The 21327-nt window shown below is 41.5% G+C and overlaps 2 protein-coding genes across 10 annotated transcripts in view; one reads left to right on the top strand and one right to left on the bottom strand.

Annotated features, from left to right (window-relative positions):
• Positions 1-13790, bottom strand: part of plppr2b (phospholipid phosphatase related 2b) — a 77169-nt gene extending 63379 nt beyond the window's left edge. For 2 of the 4 annotated variants that reach the window (XM_049567061.1, XM_049567030.1), the window contains exons 1-2: positions 13675-13790; positions 12476-12564 (exon numbers count right to left, since the gene is read on the bottom strand). In XM_049567061.1, the coding sequence (XP_049423018.1) occupies positions 12476-12499 (24 nt within the window). In that variant the 5' untranslated portion in view covers positions 12500-12564; positions 13675-13790. Of the gene's footprint in view, positions 1-2572; positions 3178-12475; positions 12565-13674 lie in introns of those variants that run through there. The other 2 variants (XM_049567052.1, XM_049567041.1) reach the window with 2 other exon arrangements.
• palm3 (paralemmin 3) overlaps positions 13684-21327 on the top strand; it is a 56657-nt gene continuing 49013 nt past the window's right edge. The window contains exon 1 of one of the 6 annotated variants that reach the window (XM_049567001.1): positions 13684-13747. The gene's annotated coding sequence lies outside the window, so the exon portion shown is untranslated. Of the gene's footprint in view, positions 14213-21327 lie in introns of all 6 variants that reach the window. The other 5 variants (XM_049567009.1, XM_049566959.1, XM_049566991.1 and 2 more) reach the window with 5 other exon arrangements.

Genomic DNA, 21327 nt, shown 5'->3' with positions numbered 1-21327 from the left:
GGGTGGGGGGAAATGAGGTTGAAAGGAGGAGAAGTAGAGTGGAAACAGAGGAGCGATGATCAAAAACAAAAGCCTGACAGAAAGAGATAAGAGAGAGACAAAGTCATGATGCAGACGTTTGGAGACTCTTCAGAAGTGAAGAGGGTGGGGGCGAAAGCCAGCAGACTCAGCAGTGGGAAATAACAGCAAGCGGGGGATAACTGGTAGAAGTTGAGGAAAAACAGCTTCAGTCCCCAAAGTGAGAATAAGAGAAGACAGGGGAAGAGATGTTGGGGAAAGTTAGTGCAGGAAGGCCATCTTATGAGATGCTCAAGGGTTCTTGACATGCAAATGACTGCACTCAACGTGAATAATGTCAGCCTCTGCTTTGTTTTAAGTTGAGGGCCGCCTCAAAGGGCATCCAAGCATATCCTCCTTGAATCAAACAGCAAATGCAGTTTTTCTAAGAGCTTTGAAACTGATTTTATCAATCATAAAGCAACTGCTCTCAGCATTCTTCAATTTATCTTCTTCATTTTATTCATTCAAAGACCAATTGGTTCTCCTCTCAGATATCGAGCCCTCATCGAGCCCTCATCTCCTTGACAACAATTATCTCGCTGCCTTTATTGCCGAGGGCAAATCTCTGCTGCCTTGTCAGCCCTTTCCTCCAATCAATGGTCGTTTTTGGTGAGAGGGGAGGAGGCCACTGCACAAGGTTGGAATGCATCCATGTCTTCATCAGTGATGTAGTAAAACAGTGAATCTAATCCTTTGAAGCACTTTTTTAAAGAACTAAAACACAACTGATTGCTGTTTACACAAAAACAGATCATACACCATCTTCACCATCATTCCTGATGACGAGACTGATTGCATATGTGCACGTAAAGAGAACTGGGAAAGATATTAAATATTGCTGCGACTGGTTTTAAGGAGCATTAGAGTATATGCATTAATAACTAAAGGCTTAAAGATGTAATACTCCCAGCAACCTAAATTCACTTAGACCCACTCTCATCTTGAACAGTTTAGTCTAACAGGACATTTTAACAAACAAGTAATTGATGATTAATGGGCTTCTAAAAAAAAACAATGAAAATCCTGACATTCAAAGAATTATATATTATAAAAAATACAAATTTTATAGCACAAGCAACGCACCTGTCTGTATTACACAGCCACTGAATAGTGGTTCCTTCAATTTAAACATGCAGGATTTTAGGGGAATTAGATCATCATCATTTCTGCAAAATCACCCCAGGTGCTGTCACAGTGTCCACAAACTTGAACTTCAATTATCTGGCAGTAAAGTCCCTCTTGGCAGTTTCTGTTCCACGTCATAGATTTATCATCACCGCCTTCTATTTATAGCTTCACATGAGACTTGTTTATGAGTTTATGACAGCAAATGGTCGAAATGTCTGAAAGTGTCCTTCAAAAATCTTGCAACAATGTGCATTTGGAAGAGTCAAAAAACAAACAAACAAACAAACAAAAAAACAGTATTCCTGTCGATGCATCATGCGACATTTAGCTGAGTGACATGTACACACAAACAGACAGAGAGAGAGCAGTACAGACTACACACACTGTGTTTGAGTGTGTTAATTATTCATGCTGTGGTTCATATACTTATTTTCTCCACTATTGGCTGTCTGCCTCATGGGAAACACTATCCCACTATTATCCCACTATTCCAATATAAGTAGTACTATAGTCAAGCCTCAGCTACAGCACAAAGTGCTTTGATTGGTGAGACGGCACTCACTGATACTGAGAAAAGAAAGAACATGTTGTACAAGTTGTGGTGGAAGATAAAGGGATTGCAAATACACACACACACACAGCAGGTTGTCTGCTGTAAATACAGTATTTGGGTCTCCCTTTATGGACCCGTCTTCCAAAGCAGAGAGAAGCAATCAGGCATAAGGTTGGCATGACTGATTGTCTCTTGTGTTGCTGCCCATATTGTTCACTATGATGTGCATCCTTAAGCCTCGAACTGGCACCACGGCAACAAAAGACCCACTCACTATCTTGCTGAGACACACACACAAACACACACACACACACACACACACACACACACACACACAGGCGCTTACACACACTAACAGGGGCTGATATTTACACACCTGTATGCACCAGCTCATTCACACACACACAAGTGACCATCATCACAGTATTCATTACATGTCAACTTGGATGTCAGTCCAACAAGTGGTGCTGCACAGCTGATGCCTGTGTGTGTGTGTGTGTGTGTGTGTGTGTGTGTGTGTGTGTGTGTGTGTGTGTGTGTGTGTGAGACTGAGAGAGAAAGAGAGAAAGAGAGAGAGAGAGAGAGAGAGAGAGAGAGAGAGAGAGAGAGAGAGAACATCCTGCACTGAATCCCTCCCGTGCTGCACCTCAGGTTCACAATATGGGTCGTAGAGATGCACAATTACATTCTCACTCTCTCTCACACACACACACACACACACACACACACACACACACACACACACACATACACATAAATGCATACTCACAACCCATTTTCAAAAAAAAGAACTAGAGGAGCTGGGCAGAAGCGGGCTTGAAAAACTCTCACCTTAAATCTCTGTGTGTTGGTAACAGTGCTGCTGCTGCACAGTGACCGCTGCCTCCTCCGAGCCTCCGTCTCTAGGAGGATTTGCTCCTGCAGCGGACTCCCATTCTGTGGCCGCGTTGTGGTCTCGGCTCAGCTTCTTTCTCTTTTCCCCCCTTTTCGTCTCTTTCAAAGCAAAACCACCCCTCACTTCCGCCGCTCTGCCACCGAGAAGCCCTCGGCACTGAGTGAGAATAAAGAGAGAGATAGAGAGCTTGCCCACTGCCAGGCAGCCAGCCTCCAGCCAGCTGAGTCTATATCTGTCTGCACTCTGTGCCGCTAGGTCGCTAAGCTAAATATGATGATCTTCAACAGCACTTCAAGGCTAATTAGTCAAGTGAAGGGATCCACAGGCTTGGTGAGGGAGGCTTCTCAGCGCAGTTGCCGGTGGATATGAGGAGAGAAGAGGAGGGTGAGAAGGAGGGAGAGAGTATGTGTGCATCTGTATGCTTGTGTGTGAGAGAAAGAGAAAGAGAAGCAAATAGGAGGAGGAGAAAACAGAGAGTGGGAAGAGGGAATAAGAGAATAAGACAGCTGGAGAGGAGACAGCGCAGAAAAGAGCCAGCATGTGTATGAGAGACAGAGAGATGGAGAGAGAGAGAGAGAGAGAGAGAGAGAGAGAGAGAGGAGGAGAGAGGGAGGGAGGGAGTCAGGGAGAGAGAGAAGGAGGGACTCTATGTGTGTCAGATTCTGAGGCAACACAGTGGCTAAAATGGGAGACACTGTGCACTTTAGTACCCCAGGAAACCACTTTGATACTGGCAGACACCATGAGCTCTGTGAGTGTGTAAGTGCACAGGTGTGTGTTTCTGTTGTTATTTCTGTGTGTGAGTGTGTGTAATTATAGGACCATAGAAAGTCAAAGCAGGAGAGAAAAAAGCCATGTGTCGTCTGAAAGAATAGCAGTCAGTGCTGTGAGTTTGTGTGTGATGAATGACAATTATAACACTATGAGCCCTTTGGACAGGAGACAGCAGGTTAATGATGCATCATCAAGTGGAAAAGTGGGACGCATCCTGCACATGGCCCTATGTGGGTCAGAGGCCCTCAGGTGTATGCTCACCTGCAGCTTTTGGCTGTTTTTGTGTATGTGTATGTGTGTGTATGCATGTATTTTTTCATAATGGCATGAGTTTGCCTTTAAGAAATTCTCTGCCTCCCTCAGGGCTGTAACAAAGGCAGTGTGTGTTTCTGCACATGTGTATGCATACATGTATGTAGGTGTTAAGACCCATGGGCTGCTGAGCACTGGGAAATTTTCCCCAGGCATTGCCATACAGGTTTAGTTAGTGTGTGGACTTACTGTAAATATAATAAGGTTCCTTCTATCTACTTGTTCTTATGTCCATTTTATCATGTTTGCTTCGTTTTTTTTCCTCACTATTTGGGCTTTGACTGGTGTTCTTTTACTCAAGGTATCTTGTTACATCCTTTTCTAACTCCCAATATTCTCTGACAGCAGGGATGGAAAGGTGCATAAATCCTCATTTTCTGAAAATTTGGTTTGGACTATATGTAGATGGAAATCTAGCTACAGTCAAGGCTAGTTGACTGCTGAGTTTTTCGCCATCAATGTTGCCTTGTGTGTGAAATTTGCTAAAGAAATAGCTTGCCACTTTGGGAAACGAACTTATAGGGTTGGGTGGTATTGAAATTACCCTGCTGTTGATATTGCTGTGATAAAAACAACAATATACAAAATTAACATCCAAAGAAAGGCAAAGATACAGATAAAAGTATCTACGGAGTGGAGAAGCATAAGTATGTTGCAATACCCACAGGTGGGCAAAAAGTAGCCACAATGTATAGCCAATAAGCACTTTTTTACACACAAGAGGGTGCTAAGTTAAGAAAAAAAAAAAGTGATGTTATTTTTATTCAATAGCACATTTAAACTGCCTCATACAGTCTCGCCACTGTTGACTGTCACATTTATATTTCATTGTCTTTGTATAAGCCACAATGATTGACCGTCAATTGCTCATCACGGTGGGAGTTTTGGTCCGACTGCTCTTTGTAGATGGATTCAGTGACAGACTTGCGTATTCTGTTGGATGGTGAGTTTTAAGATGGGAGTGGATACTTGAGGTGTTTCTATCTTTAGTCCTAACTTGTTTTTTGCACAGCTTACAAATCACTTTGTTCACATTCTCTGATCTACTTTTTCATTTGGTTTGAAACCAAAGAATTGCCAATTAGGTGCATTTGCATTCTTTTTGCTAATGAGAGGGTACATCTTTCCTAGAGTTAGGGCTAACATTTAAATAGCTATTTTTTTTACAGGGTCAGACGTATACTAGTATGTTTTTCCTTTTTTTTTGATATGCTAAAACAATGAGGTGAAGCATAGAAAGAAAATCTTTCTGTTATTGTGGACACATGAGGATCATTATTGAGGCCAACCACGATCATGCTGAACAATAATCTGATCATATCGCCCAAACCTTACGCTTATTCACATTCTTTTCAAGAGTTGAATCAGAAGATTGATACCACTTTCATGTCATGTCAGTAAATATGAAACTACTGCCAGTTAGCTTAGCTGAAAACAAAATCTGACAACCAGCACCAGTGCTCACGAAGCAGCATGTTATCTTGTTTGTTAAAGTTGCATTTCATTTCTCGACCAGACTCAGTTTTAGCAGAACAAGAACAGTCCAGCACATAACTGCTATGCAGCTATGTCGCACTATGTGCCCAAAACAAATTTCCTGCTTGGGACAACAAAGTTTATTTTATCTTATCATATAATCTCCAATAGACCTATGTTTTTCTGTTCTTTTTTTTTTTTTTTTTTTTTTTTTTACAAAAGTTTTTGTATGAATTTAACAAACTTTAGTTAACTAGTAAGTTTGCTTGTGGTTCTGGTAGTCTATTTTGTTACCTTTGGACAGAGCCAGGCTAGCTGTTTTCCCATGTTTCCAGCATAGCCTGTATAATAAAGATGAACGACATGCCAGCTCCCCAAAAGTGAAGCCAAAACACTTCGATCGCCTCCTGTTTAGCAGATGAGAAATGGGACAAAGTAAAAACTCAAAGTACACATCAAACAAATTTTTCTCAAAAATGGTTTCTGTCATTTTAAGTAGTTCTTATTGTGCTGATGTTTGGTCAAGTGTTAATTTTTCTGACTTGTCCTTACTAGTAAGATTTAAGTTAGATACTAGATTGCAGCCATATTCACGATATTTTGACATCCTTTTTTGCACATTGTGAGGAAGTGGAGATGTGCTGTCCATCTTTATATACAGTACAGTCATTGGTTTCAAATCTTTATACTAAGCTATGCTAAGCTAAGCGACTGCAGGACATATCTTCATATTTATTATACATACACGAAAGTGGTGTCAGTCTTCTCATCGAACTTTTTGCAAAAAAGCAAATAATTGTATTTTCCCAAAATGTGAAACTATTTCCTTAACTTTTTAATAAAATAAATATAATCTCCTTTCACATTTTACCCAAAATGTACAATACTTCATATAATATAGTATTGTATAGCATTAGGTGGTGGCACAAGCAACCCATCATTTTAAAATCAAGTTTGAGGGGGACAATTATGGTAAAATGTATAGTCAGAGTGCACCATTAGGAGAAATTAAATCTCCGGAGAATAGGTAGCCAAGGAAAAGCTACTGCATCCCACACCTCAATGTAAATTTCCAAATACATTTTCATTTCTTATGAAAGAGTTTTAGGCCAAATGTATAAGGAAGCGTCATTGTAAAAGCTGCCCACTCCCTCACTGCACTCAAACAAATCATTCAGAGCTGGAGAGAACACGGACCACTTACAGTAAAGTGTCTTTTTTTCCCCCTGACTGAAAGATGGATAAAAACACGTGGTGTCATGGGTGTCATAGTTCCCATGGCAACCCACTGCATTCATAGAGGTAAATGACAAGTGAGGAAATGCACATATGCAAATATACACACACACTCTCACATTAAAAAGTGCGCATACAATGTGCCACTATAAAACGGCCTTGCTCACAAACCGTTGAATTCACATAGCTGTGTGTCACCCCTCTCACAAGCTCGCACAAAAACACACCTAATGTGAATATAGCCTGACTCAATTCTGTCTGAGGCAACTAACAATTCAGCAGTTAGAAGTAGAGGACAAAGAGCACTTAAAAGAAAATAAGCTCAAATAGACAAAATGGCACGACCTGATTAACAATTAGTAATCACTGACATTGTGATTGAAAGCTCAAAACTTAGATAAGAAGGCAGTATCATGAGTTGAGGTGCAGCAATTTCTTCCTCTTCTTCTCTTTTCTCTCATTATCGTCATTATTACTGCCACTTGAATAAACCCTAAAAGTCCCCTAAAGCCACCCCCATTGTACAGTTTCAATAATGTGAAGCCATAAGTGGCATCGCCTTTAAAAGCTCATAAGAGGTGGACATTTTCCACAGATACAAGGTTTTATATAACAACAGCACCTGGTTGCTGCAAGGACATAGAAACACCCGCAGTGTATTTCAGTGACTATATTAATATCTGTCTTTTACAGCCTCCCAAAGGGCATCTATATTATCTGCCCCATCACTTTAACTCACACTCTGCAGGTGTGCGGTTTTCAAATAGAATCTATTCCATGATGGTTAATGCCTTTAGATATGCCTGTCTGGTCTTATACATGTGATGAAATAATTCAGGTAACATCATACATGATTAGAATGTAAAGACTGAAAAAAGTTGTCAAAGTCAAGGGCAACATGGGGGAAGGAAAGACACTTCTAGACTCTGTAAATAGAGCAAGTACACAGAGGTGGGCATGTGTAGCCTGCAAATAGTTAGACACACAACTGCTGCCATGCACATGCGCGCGCTCACACACACACACACACACACACACACACACACACACACACACACACACACACACACACACACAGACATGCAGCATGCTTGTCCTCTCTTGGCTTTCTTTCTTTATACACTCCTTTCAACCCAGTATCCCTACATCCATTGCAGTAAGTATTGTGCCCTACATGTAGTGAGGCGTGATCAGGCCAGCCATTAGGGGGACAAATTTTCCAAATCGGGCCCCTCATTCACATCCACTCCATCACCACCACCCTTGGCTTGTCTGCCGAGCTCCTCACCTTTGCCACGTTCATCTTCACCTGTCATACCTGGTGCGTCTTCACACTTTTTTTTGGGTCAGAAATTCGGCCATTGCCTCTCTGCTGCTTTTCTTTCTTGTTCTGTCTGTAGCCTGGATTTTCTTTTTTTAGCCTCTAATTTGTGGTGAGGCATGTTGACTTAGCTAGTGGGTGCAATTCACTTTACATTAGCGGCATATGAGTGCTCTGCACATCTGACCCCCGCTGTTACTGTGAAAATGATGCTGTAAGAAGTGAAGTAAACTGTTGTACCTGATCCCATTTAAGGGTCAGCCATGGACATTTGGCTTTGGGCCTTGGTCATCTGTACCCTTTGAGTGTAATATTAAAGCTATGGAGGTTAGGCTTGTGGATTGATATACAGTATGGTGTATCTGACTCGTGCAGGAGACCAGAGTTTGTATCCTGTGGCAAATCAGCAATAGCAACATAATCTTTTCCTGACACAAGTGCTTTCATTGCTAAAACCTAACCTAAAGAGGCTACAGTCAATATTTCCATATCAGAATTTGCATGTATGACTGCATGTGCAAGGACCATGAACCAACAGAGAATTATAAGAGTTTTAGCATCTTTCAGCTCTTCGTTTTTATTTTCCAGCCCACAACTGTACTGATTTTAGTTTACTCTCGCTACTATCATCAGTGTTGTTTTCAATCACTGTACGCTACCTGAACAGCATCCAAACAGCCAACAGGCAAACTAGCTCTTTGTCTGCTCAATGTGTACAATATGCAACTCTTAACAAGTTTCACATATTAAAGCAGCTGTGCGGAACTTTTTACCATTAATAAACTCCCCCCCCCCTCTTGAAGATCCGCATATTTATTTGAACCCAACAACGACAAAAAAGCCTTTCTCTATATGGCTATTTAGCGTAGCCTCACTCGGGTCGGACACACAGCGGAAGTCAGCAAACCAGAATATGGCACCCGAGGCGGAAGTGATTCTGCTCGCCCGCAGCGGCCCGCAGCGATTAAACCACAGAAGAAGGAGCCGTGTTTACAGTGTTCTTCGAGTAAGCAGTACACAATGGGCATTGCTGAACACATAACAGTTTTACCAGAGATGTATCTATGAGGACTTGGTTGTCATGGTGGATAACGAAGGAGCACCATCTAAAATTATCTGTGACTGTGACCATGAACACAAATATACAGCAGGCAGTTGTCCTCAGTTTATAAGAAATTCAGAGCTACACCAGAACATTTATGAACAGGTCTTACTTTACTACTAATTTGTGTAACGTTAGCATGTTTCCACTAATTACTTGGACTGACCTAACGTTAGTAGCGTTAGCTTTGCAAGCGAAGGCTGCAGGTACAGCTTTGCTGTGTTAGGATTATGTTATGTCTTCACTGTGTATCTTCAGATAAAAGAATACTCCGACGATTTGGGAGTTATGCCCTTTCTCTATCATTTTCATATTGAGACAACATGATCGATATCTTTTTTGTGTCTGTACGTCCAGTGGCTGGGTCTCAGCGTTTAGCATGGCGCTTATAGGGGGTCAGTACGTCCTGCACGGTGATCCGCGGAGGGATACACCGGTGAGCAGGCACAGACGTAGCTTGTAAACAAAACTCAGCTGTTTATTTAGCCTAGTGATATGTCCGGATTTTAGTAGCTGCAATGGACAACTTTGAACGCGATTTTGAAGAGTTTGTTGTAGCGGACACAGATCCAGAGCCATACCTGTTTGAGCCGGAGTACACAGATGAGGAACTCCATGTGTTGCATGCTGAGCGGGCGAGAAGAGAGGCTGAATCCTCCGCTCCCATTTTGCTGCACAGAATGGGACTCGGTGCTACCATCGTTGGCGAGATATATCATCGGGAGGAAAACCGCCGCAGAGAGTGCATCACAAGGAATGAAGACTTTGCAGCAATCACTAATCCTGGCATAATTGAAACTTTTTTCATGTTCCTAAGATGAACTGGAAAAAACGCCCCAGGCCTGCAGGAGCTGATGGGCAGCTTTCAGTTGGGTGAGTAATATCGTCCGTGTCGTCTTTTTGTTTGCTTTTACCGAGTGACCTAGCGTACCTGTCCCAGAGCCAGCTGCAGCTGTTGCTTACTGGTGTATCCCTCCGCGCAAGATGTACTGACCCCCTACAAGTGCCATGCTAACCGCTGTCTCAATATGAAAATGATAGAGAAAGGCATAACTCCCAAATCGTCTGAGTATTCTTTTCACATAATAATGCGGACTCAGCAGATGACTTGTTAACTGTTTATTCCTCCTTACACCGAACGTACACGGCTGCTTCTCATTGTTTCCAGTAGCACAACAACGGTTACTACATTACCCAGAATAACCTGAGGCTCACACTACTACGGTAGCCTTAGTAGCTCAAAATACACAACAGATTAGATTAGATCAGAACAGAAACACGACAGGAGAATTTACTGAGTAATTTTGCTGTTTCCACTAATTACTTGGACTGACCTGACGTTAGTTAATCCTCTCGCTCTCCAAAACAAATGCATGCGGTAATTGCCGGCTGCAGTTGGAATTTTACGACACCAGGCTGTGGGTGTCATACTGCTTCGACCAAAGGGGCGCTATAATCAACGAAAACAAAAAGTTCCGCACAGCTGCTTTAAGTAAAAAGGTGATAATACAGTATGTCAGTGCTGTGTCACTTGTTATTGTCAGCCCTGAAAGTCCCAAAAATAGTTATTCTAGTTTGGTTTAGATATGTAACCCAAACCATAACCATTCCTCTTTGCAATAACCACAATTTTTCTCAAAACTTAACAAAACCATAGTTGCCATATGCAGGTATTATAAAAGCCAGAATGTCAAAAACATTACGATAGGACATAAAAATGATTTGGAATCTTGTGAAGTCAAAGTCCAACGTCCAGTACTGGCATTGTTCACTGGCCACTGAGTTGCAGCCCTCCTTCACGTATGCACCCATACACATACAAGTAAGCCTTCACATCAAGTATTTTCACACTCAGTTATATGGCACTTGTGTAGCTGAGAAACTGTCCTTCAGCTGGTCAACACAAGCTCATGGCTTCTTCTCAACCAGCATCTGCTCTGTTGATGGTTTCCATGACATTTTTGGCTTATAAAATGTTGATGAAAAATCGAAGCAACCCACACAAACACAAGGTTTTTAAAGTATTGATACTTTCTGAGACCATTTTAAAAAACAACATGATCTCTGTTAAGTAGGTACATGATTAAGTATATGATGGTATCAAAGCACTGAAGCTATAAAAAACAGATCTGCAATCAAATTTTTTCGGAAAATCATCTGGTCCTCAATCTAAAGCTGTTTTTACATTCTCTCCTGCAATAAATCCACCATGTGACTGGAGGCGTCTTGTTTGTGAGATTTTCTTTTTTTTGTACCAGATCTGTGTTCAGGTTGTCAATTAAAAATAAAGAATGAAAAAAAATTCCTATTTTGTGTGCCTTGGATTTTTTTCTTTTTGCTGTGGTATTGAAATGTTTTTTTTAAAAACTGGTATAGCATCCAACTTTAAAATTCTTGTACTGTTACAACCCACATGAATCGCACATTAGAAACCACTGATCTCATCCTCTTTTTACATGTGTATTGTATGCACAAGAACACAAACGCACAGACACAAATGGTGCTCTTTCTACAGTACGCTTCAAAAGCACATGCAAGCTCACACACAAGCAAACAAAGAGCAGTGTTTAGAAGGTGCTGGTACTTGTACGCATGAACACACAGGTACAAAAGCACATGCATGCAGTATTGTGAAGGAATGGTGATTGCTATACTGACAAATACCTCCCCCCTAGAAACACACACAAAAGACAGAGGGGGAAAAAAAGACAGTTTGCCATATTGTTAAGGGAAAGCTGTGATATGAGCCTGTGTGCTCCTACTATCTGGCTGTGCATGTGAAGACTCTTTCTTGTCTTGGGGAATCAGAAGTAGGCCGAGTCAGTGGATGTGCTCATTTCATACACTATCACTGTGGATCACAGCCAAGGACATTCTCGCTTCAAATTGCCATACTGGGGAATTTCAGCCATAAAGAATTAATCAGATTTTTAGCAAAATGGGATTATAAAGAAGATCCAGCCCAGGTCAGCTAAGATGTAATTCATGTGGCTGGAACACTGACCATCTCTAAAGACGTTGTAATGATGGTACTTTAGGGGTTCATACCCTAGATTTGGCCAGATTAAAAAAGCAATTAATCATTTGAAAATGAACCTGAGTTATATTGTAGTATAAATTAAACACGAGTAAGCTATAATGAAATATACATAAAAATAGCTTGGCCTAGCTGTATTTCATGGAGTTATAGAGCAGTTCAATGGTGCCTTTGGTCTGTCCTTGCTGTCTTTCATGAACAAAACTTTTTATCTTTCCCACAGCAGGGTAAACGTCGGTATTAAATGACATGATGTAATAACAGGACATTTCCAGGAAATGCTTGCATGTGTGTGAGTGTGTGAGTGTGTGTGTGTGTTTTTGTGTTTGAGCAAACTTTGGCCAGTGTAGTTACATGTAAATATGCTCCCACTTAATTATTTCTAAATAAATATTGCAATTGATCTGTTTGTATCGAACTACACTGTAAAACTTAAGAGTATAATGCACAAATAAAACACAAGAAATACAACATAGCAGGTGGACAACCTGAAATCCTGCACCTTAGCATACTAAGATGAATGTGGTGTATGTAGTGTACTTACACTTGATTGATCTTTTAAATTAAAGGAACAATCCTACCTTAGGACTACGACACACGTCCATCCGGTAGCTTGGAAATGTGCACCCAAAGGTTTAGCGCTTGCTTGTTTACAGGATTCCCAGTGACCCTGTATCACAGGGAGAAAACAGATTTCAAAAGAAGCTCCTTTTCAAACCACACCTGCAACTTAATCCACCATTCTCATCTGTCAGTTCATAACATTTACATTCTTCAGTCGCTCATATTTCAATAAACTATGCCAAAATACAGCTAAATATACACAGAGTCAGCTGTTTACATGCGATACGTGCATCCAATTGTCGAAAAATGTTTAATCCAACAGATACAATCAACAACTAATATCCTCTAGTCACTATTTTCCTCTAAAGTGTCAATAATTTTCAGTTTTCAGTCTATTTAAAGTCCTTTTCTTCCATGATGAATGGATGTGAACTAACACTAAACAGTGCTTGTTGCAGTTTTAAAATGGGTGAAACTGTACCCAGAATCCACCTCTAAATACACACAAAAAGGGGACTCCCCAAAAGCATTGTGTTATCAGAAAAGCAATGCAATCGTTTTACACCCATATTCCCATTTCATGTTAAAAAGGCAGGATGTGAAATCCTTTATTTGAGCTGAAGGGGATTTCACACTTTCAAAGCATGGCTTTTGTTCACAGAACCATTTTTCATTACATGTAATAGTTTTGCCCATATTCTACTTGAAATGTTATTCATGAGATGTAGTTCAAAAGATTCCCATGCAAATATAACCTTTTTGGGACACGGATGCCTCATTTCATAAAAAATACTTCTGATAAAATGAAATGGACTTAAGCACCTCCAAAAGACAGGCCACATGGTGAGGATGATGTTAGATTCATTTTTTGATTGAGTAATAACTTGCACCCAAACATGCACTAAATGTGATGTCTATCAATAAGAAAGGAAACATAAAACATAATTGAAATTCACACGAGGCTATGATAGTAGAATAATGTTAGCATTTAAATGAAACACAAATGCAAATACACTGAGTTTGGTCTTTGTTTTACAGCTCTCATCTTGAAGGAGCCAAAAAGAAAAGTCAACATCACAGAGACTTGTAAGTTTCTCTCTACAACATTGGTTTCAAACACCAGATGGCATGTCATATTGGTCGTTAAGTAAAGCAGAAAGCATCTCAACCTGTTACTTTCGACTAAAAGCTGTGTATCTGCTCTGCACTCACTCACTCAGAGCGTCAACAACAGGAAACATGAGGCTGCTGCTGCTGCTACTGCTGCTGTCTGGAGGGCTGGCCTCACGGTAATGACTGGAGTCAGGTAACCACCGGACAGACCGACTCTAGTCCTCCTCACAGACGGGCTCGGACACGAAGGGAGGCAGTGTGAGAACGACTCGCCGGGAGGGTTTCACCTTGTTTATTTTAATCAGTGCCTCGACTATCTCCCTACAACAAACTCTACATACTCGCATAAGTTTGATAAACGTAACAGCGCGTCCTACAGTTTTGTGTTCACGTGACGAGCGTCGCATTTGTGAGCTAGCTCAGCGCGAGGCTACTCAGGTGTTCAACTACAAGGGGAAGTTTATGTCGTATTTTAGCTTTGTTGCTAACTAATTAGCCACTAATCACGTTGCGAGGAGCATTCCTCTGTCTCGTTTCCGCCCCCTTTTATCGTGTGTGAAATATATCCACTTCTCTACTTGGTTTCGTTGTGCTTCTTCGGTTTATTGGAGTCAAAACACCAAGTGGCCACGTTTGAGCAGGTAAGTGTATTTTCGGCCAACATTTTTCTGCATGAATTTTAACACGCTTGGTGTACGTGGTGGGTTGACACCTTTTGAAACTGGGCCAGGAGGTGGATGTGAGCCCAGCCGGAGCTGGACAGCCCCAGCAGCTGTTGACTTGTCTGACCTCTGTTAAGCACTGCAAACCAAAGAGTCAAATATTGATTAAAAACCCTTTGCAATGTAATTTGTCTGTTCAGATGTCACTAGTAATGTTTTCTTATACTCTTTGGCTTCTTAGAACCTGAACTAACTTTACTGAGAAGTACATCTGTGCACAGTTGTGAGTTTACAATGACCACCTTATCATGGTCATTGTAGTTTTTATCTGAAAAGATATGTTATGACGTGTGCACAGTCGCAGGGTCTTACATTTCTTTCAGCACTAGCTGTAGCTCTTCTCTGCAAGTTTCTTTCAGGCAGTTTTATGAGTAATTAAATCCAAAATCCTCAAGTCTGCAGGGCATTTACAACAGTTTTATGATGCAGTGGTTAAGATAGTGGAGCTATCTTTTGACACTTTCCTTGCTGCTGTTGCAGCTGCATCAGCTACATCTCAAGTTCTGTATCTCAGGTCAACCACACATTTGTTGTCTGACTTTTCTACGTATGATGACTCACCTATTCTATGGCAAAACACACAGCTGTTTCATCACTTATAACCACAGCTAGGTCTGTGCTATAGCTTCGTTTATAAAAAAAAAAAAGCCCAATTCTGCCTTACAAGCCATCAAACAAACCCTGCTTAGCATGCAGCTGAGCATACTGATTTCCAAGCAGAGATCCCAGCAGGAGCTCCTGACACGGCTCTTCTTCTGTCAGATGGAAGAACTGAGGGCCTTGGGGCCATATCCGGGGGGGTGTTACTTACTTCTGGCTTAATTTGGCTCTCAGGAAACAGTTATTTTCTTGAGGGTTTGTTAACAAGCATACTTGTGTTGAATGTTTCAAAGAAAAGTTGAACATAAAGAATCGCTGCACAGGATACATGGAAATGTAAATGTCACAGCAGCAAGAGGAAAGCTGATTACAGATCAGCACTGCTGCTTAATGACACAATAAATAGGACGCTGACCTGGGATAATTATGAAATAAGCTTGTGTCAACCTTAGACAAGCCTCCTGGTCTAAAATAAAGAATGCATTAAACTTAAAAGTCACAACGGCCATGTCTTGGATGCTATTAGTGTTACTGTTAAGAGATATGGTCAGCTTTCTGACTTTGCTTTACATCCTCATCACTGGTTTTGTCATTCAGCTGTGGTGGAACGATATTCTAACCACAAGTTTTAACTCGGTTATGCTACTGCTGTCACATTTCAGCTGTTTGACTCCATTGAGTGTTATACTGCTGACTGTTCATGTCGTGTATTCTTGTACAGTGACACTTTTAAGTAAAGCTCACTGCTGTCTTTTTTGATTAGTCACAGCAGTCTGCTCCAGTCTTTCATCTTAAAAAATTCAACATTATTTGTAACATATAGGACATTTATATATGACAAGTCATTCTTTGGCTTTGGAGTATTTGTGACATTTTGGCTATCATAAAAAGTAGAGTACAACGAATATTCAGATATCATTTTTAGCATATCAATGGCGGCACGGTGATACAGTGGTTAGTATTGTCGCTTCACAGCAAGAGGGTTACTGTTTCAAACCCGGGGTGGGGGTTTCAAACTCTGAGGTGGGGGAGTCCCTCTATGTGGAGTTTGCATGTTCTTCCCGTGTCAGCGTGGGTTTTCTCCAGGTACTCCGGCTTCCACCCTCAGTCCAAAGACACGCAGGTTAGGTTAACTGGTGATTCTAAATTGGCAGTAGTTGTGAGTGTGAATGGTTGTCTGTCTCTATGTGTCAGCTCTGTGGTAGTCTGGTGACCTGTCCAGGGTGTACCCTGCCTCTTGCCCAGTGTCAGCTGGGATAGGCTCCAGACCCTTTGCGACCCCCAACAGGATAAGCTGTGATAGAAAATTGATTTTAGCATATCAGGCAATAAATGCCAATAAGTTGAAGTACAGAAATGCCAGAGATACAGTTTGATATGTTTTGTCCACTAGAGAGAAGTGACATGTTTTTTTTTAACTGTACAATGTCTTGCCTGGCACATTTATTGGTTGCAGTTGGAAAACAAAGCTTTGTGTAAGGAAAATTGATTTCAGCTGACATATCGATCAGATTTTATTAAACTCTCAAATATCAATTTCAGTATTGGCCTTAAAAATCACTATCTTGAATGAAGTGTAGCCCAGAGCTTGTGGAGGTCATACCTCTCTTGCACAACAGGCAAATAAAATATTCCATGTGTTAGTAACACTTCTGTTGCTTTGTGCATTAAGCCAAATTCAAAGTGATTTTTCTGTCTGATCTGCTGGCCTGTTTGTCACTGTTCAGCTAAAATGCTTTCTCCTTTGATGCATGCAAAATATAGCGTAGAGCCTGGGTTGATGTGCCCATCACTTGCAAAGTGGTTTGGTTTTGAATCTGCAGAAATCTACTCGAATGTACAAAGAGGAAGAGAAACGGGTGGAGTGGGCGAGATAGCTGTTAAAGACAGATAAAAGGGCAGGAGAAACTGTGTGGTCGTCAGCACCACCAATCAGCAGAGGATTTTATCTTTTCAAATCGTGTTGAAGAGAGCAGGAGGGAGTTAGGGAGTTAGTCTTAAACAAGGTGGTGGGAGATTAAAAGTCAGCAAGATAAAGGGGAGGAGACAAAAGTGAAGCTGGGAGAAATGAAATTCACCACTTCTTTGCTTGGCAAACTGGGTGATGGATGGATTTCCAGCAGGAGGGAAATTCCTCACTGCTACATTGCCCCCAGCATGTCTGTCTGTCTGTCTCTCTGTCTGACCATCCATTCTTAGTTGAAGTGATAGTGGATTTTCACATCTCTATCCCTCTTGCATACAGTAATGTAGCACTGTCATCAGAAACAAACTCCACTGTGGCTGTTGCTATATTTTAGTGTTTCATCTAAGCTGTTTACATGGGTTGGGAAGCATGAGCCCCGTGTACATTACAGTACATTATGTTTCACAGTTCTGCCCATAGACTGTATAAAATAATGGACATAGCCACCATGAGGTCCACCAAGAGGTGAAGGAGGCTGATCTTGGACTGACATGTAGGTATGGTGGGCGACTCATGTAGCTTGTGGGTGGGTCACATAGCTGCTCCAGCCACTGCTGTACCTACTCATTGAGTTTGGTTCTTTGGCTGTTGCCATCTTGGATTTTTGGAGCCAGAAGTGACCCTAGTGGACCACATTTGAATGAGAGGGTGGAGCTAAGGATGAGTGAGAGGTGGACCTAACTGAGAGCCCAAGGTAAGGCCTGGCAGAAAGCCTCAGCCTGAATTATGCATAAATTTAAGCCTTAATAATAACAAATAACATTAAATGGGTGAGTTAGATAAAAGTTTACCCCTGAATGGGTAAATTAGCTATAGAAACCAAAACTGTTCTTTGTACCAGGCTGTAAACATGTTTATTTCTGCTGTTAAGTTGGGCATTTTAACACTGGGTTCTATAGGTTTTCACTCGCTTTTGGAGCCAGCCTCAAGTGGCCATAAGAGGAACTGTAGCTTTTGGCAGTTAAACGTTGGCTTCAGTTTTTCCAACCCTGAAGGTTGGAACTGGTTGTACCTAATGCTCCCTCTTTTTATTTCATGTTGCCATTGGTGTGACTGTCTGTGACAGTGCTTCAGGCTGTTATTATTATGGCTATACAGAAGATTAGACTCAGACAACAAAGATGATTCACCTGACAACAACAGATTAGTGAGACACTGGCCACACAGAAATGTTTTTTTTTCCTTTTATTGGTATTGAGATGGAACAGTGGATGTGAGAAGTAATAGTTTGTTCTCAGGGGAAACCTCTGGCACAAATTGCTGAGAAATCCCAGTAGTCATTATATAATGTGTAAACATATACACTGAACAAAAATATAAACGCAACACTTTTGTTTTTGCTCTCATTTTTCATGAGCTGAACTCAAAGATCTTAAACATTTTCTATACACACAAAAGACCATTTCCTCACAAATACTGTTCACAAATCTGTCTAAATCTGTGTTAGTGAGCACTTCTCCTTTGCCGCAATAATCCATCCCACCTCACAGGTGTGGCATATCAAGATGCTGATTAGACAGCATGAATATTGCACAGGTGTGCCTTAGGCTGGCCACAATAAAAGGCCACTCTGAAATGTGCAGTTTTATCACACCGCACAATGCCACAGATGTCACAAGTTTTGAGGGAGCGTGCAATTGGCATGCTGATTGCAGGAATGTCCACCAGAGCTGTTGCCTGTGAATTGAATGTTCATTTCTCTACCATAAGCCGTCTCCAAAGGCGTTTCAGACAGTTTGGCAGTACATCCAACCGGCCTCACAACCACAGACCACGTGTAACCACACCAGCCCAGGACCTCCACATCCAGCATGTTCACCTCCAAGATCATCTGAGACCAGCCACCCGGACAGCTGCTGCAACAATCGGTTTGCATAACCAAAGAATTTCTGCACAAACTGTCAGAAACCGTCTCAGGGAAGCTCATCTGCATGCTCATCGTCCTCATCGGGGTCTCGACCTGACTGCAGTTCGTTGTCGTAACCAACTTGAGTGGGCAAATGCTCACATTCGATGGCGTCTGGCACGTTGGAGAGGTGTTCTCTTCATGGATGAATCCCAGTTTTCACTGTTCAGGACAGATGGCAGACAGCATGTGTGGCGTCGTGTGGGGGGGGGCGGTTTGCTGATGTCAACGCTGTGGATCGAGTGGCCCATGGTGGCGGTGGGGTTATGGTATGGGCAGGCATATGTTATGGACAACGAACACAGGTGCATTTTATTGATGGCATTTTGAATGTACAGAGATATCGTGACGAGATCCTGAGGCCCATTGTTGTGCCATTCATCCACGACCATCACCTCATGTTGCAGCATGATAATGCACGGCCCCATGTTGCAAGGATCTGTACACAATTCCTGGAAGCTGAAAACATCCCAGTTCTTGCATGGCCAGCATACTCACCGGACATGTCACCCATTGAGCATGTTTGGGATGCTCTGGATCGGCGTATACGACAGCATGTTCCAGTTCCTGCCAATATCCAGCAACTGCGCGCAGCCATTGAAGAGGAGTGGACCAACATTCCACAGGCCACAATCAACAACCTGATCAACTCTATGTGAAGGAGATGCGTTGCACTGTGTGAGGCAAATGGTGGTCACACCAGATACTGACTGGTTTTCTGAACCAGTGTTGCGTTTATATTTTTGTTCAGTGTATTATGTAGCATGCTTTGTGTTAATGTAGCTAAAAGTGGAATATTCTGCAACACGTTCACAAGTGCTATATCATAGGCAACTGGACTTGCTTGCGTTTCTTGAAACGCATGCAAGTCGCCTTATGATTACCATGACCTGGATGACTGAGAATCTTCACTAACATGCAACATGGTTGTGCTTTTTCCAACCATGACTTTGTTCTGGTTAATGTTACTCTGAGAATCTATTTAAACTGCAGTTTCCATCTTAAAGGGTTTCTGTCTAAATTTAGTATTTCAGTTAGGGTTGGGTTTTAGAAAATCTATCTGCCCTGTAAGATGTGCAAAACTGTGGTCAAATATTGTGGAAATACCACAAATCTCTGAAACTATTAAACGAGACATCACCCACATACACAATCTCCAAAGATATCCGATCTGTAACAAACACCACTGAAGAAGGCATTTGCATTATTGTAACTGAAATGTCCCTCATTGAATCGATACTGAACTGACGTAGAAATTGAATGGCATTCAGACCTTGTGAACTGGATTCAAATAGATTCAGGAAATTGGAGGTGATACTCGGCCCTAGTTTCATTTCTGAAAAATTGGATGACATACAAAGAATGAGATTCAAAGAAGGAAGTTCAAAATCCAACAGGGGCAAAGATATCAGATATATTGATGACATCACTGACACCACTGGGGTTATGTTCCCCAACTTTGGTAAGCTCTCTGCGTTGTTCTAACAACGATGAGTGAACTGATATTCATATGTAAAATGGGTGGAGATAACTGGAGTCTGTGTAAGTGACGTGTGCGATGGGCTAATTTTCAGTGGTGAGAAATATTAAAACTTAGACAAATGCTAAATTTCTCACCAGTGAACTCATCTGTCCCACAGCGTGTTTCTGCATTATGTCACTATGTTAGTCCTACAGTAACATACCTGACATACCAGCCCTGCATCAACATTCAAGTCTGAACTACAGCCAGATTTTCACAAAATTGTCCTTTTGTGTGTCCTCTATTACTTTTTGTCTTTGTGTCTTGTTTCGGCACAGGAGGCAGTTTTCAGATGCCGCTCTTTAAATCGTTCTGCTTGTGTGTGCCTGCGTGTGGTATTCCTTTCATTTGCAATAATCTGTTGACTCAAAGCCTCCGAAATCCTAGCTGACAGTTGGAGAGAGAAGGAGGATAGAAAAACATTTACCACCTTCAGTTTACTTTATGTCTGTTGCACACAGTACACATGCCCTTCTTTTGACACCGGCAACAATGTATTAATCAAGCAGACAAGGATTAGACAGTTAAGTAATGTGTTACGGTTGTGGAGGTAATGGTCTGAAGAGATAAGTTCAAGAAAGACCTAAGCCGTGTCTGACAGGATAATATTTTAGCTTCTTAGCTTCCAAGCATTTACCTTTCTCACGAATTCCTTTTTAAAGTCTCTTCCAAGATTGCAGTCTCCATTACAGAAGCCCTTCCCTGCACTTTAGTGGATTGTAGGGCTGAACATCATAGGAAAAATATCTAATTGACCCTTTGCTAAGTCCCGCCTCTCCAACGCAGACTGGCCAATCATAGCGTAGCATCGGCCAGCTCCAACAACATCACCGTTGTGCTTCATAGACTTCTAATTCTTCTTCTAATTCTAATAATAGACTTAACACAAGCAATAAATAATTTCTATAGTATAACCAACATAACATTTAATACAGTCAACATATACCCTCACTTAGCTATTGCACTGTAAAAACCCTCAGTCACGGTAGAATATTATAACTTGTAACCACAAGCCTTGTAAACATATAATATAACCATCA

The sequence above is a fragment of the Epinephelus fuscoguttatus genome, linkage group LG3, assembly GCF_011397635.1.
Source record: "Epinephelus fuscoguttatus linkage group LG3, E.fuscoguttatus.final_Chr_v1".
Lineage (NCBI taxonomy): Eukaryota > Metazoa > Chordata > Actinopteri > Perciformes > Serranidae > Epinephelus > Epinephelus fuscoguttatus.
This window is presented reverse-complemented; position numbering and strand designations above follow the sequence as displayed.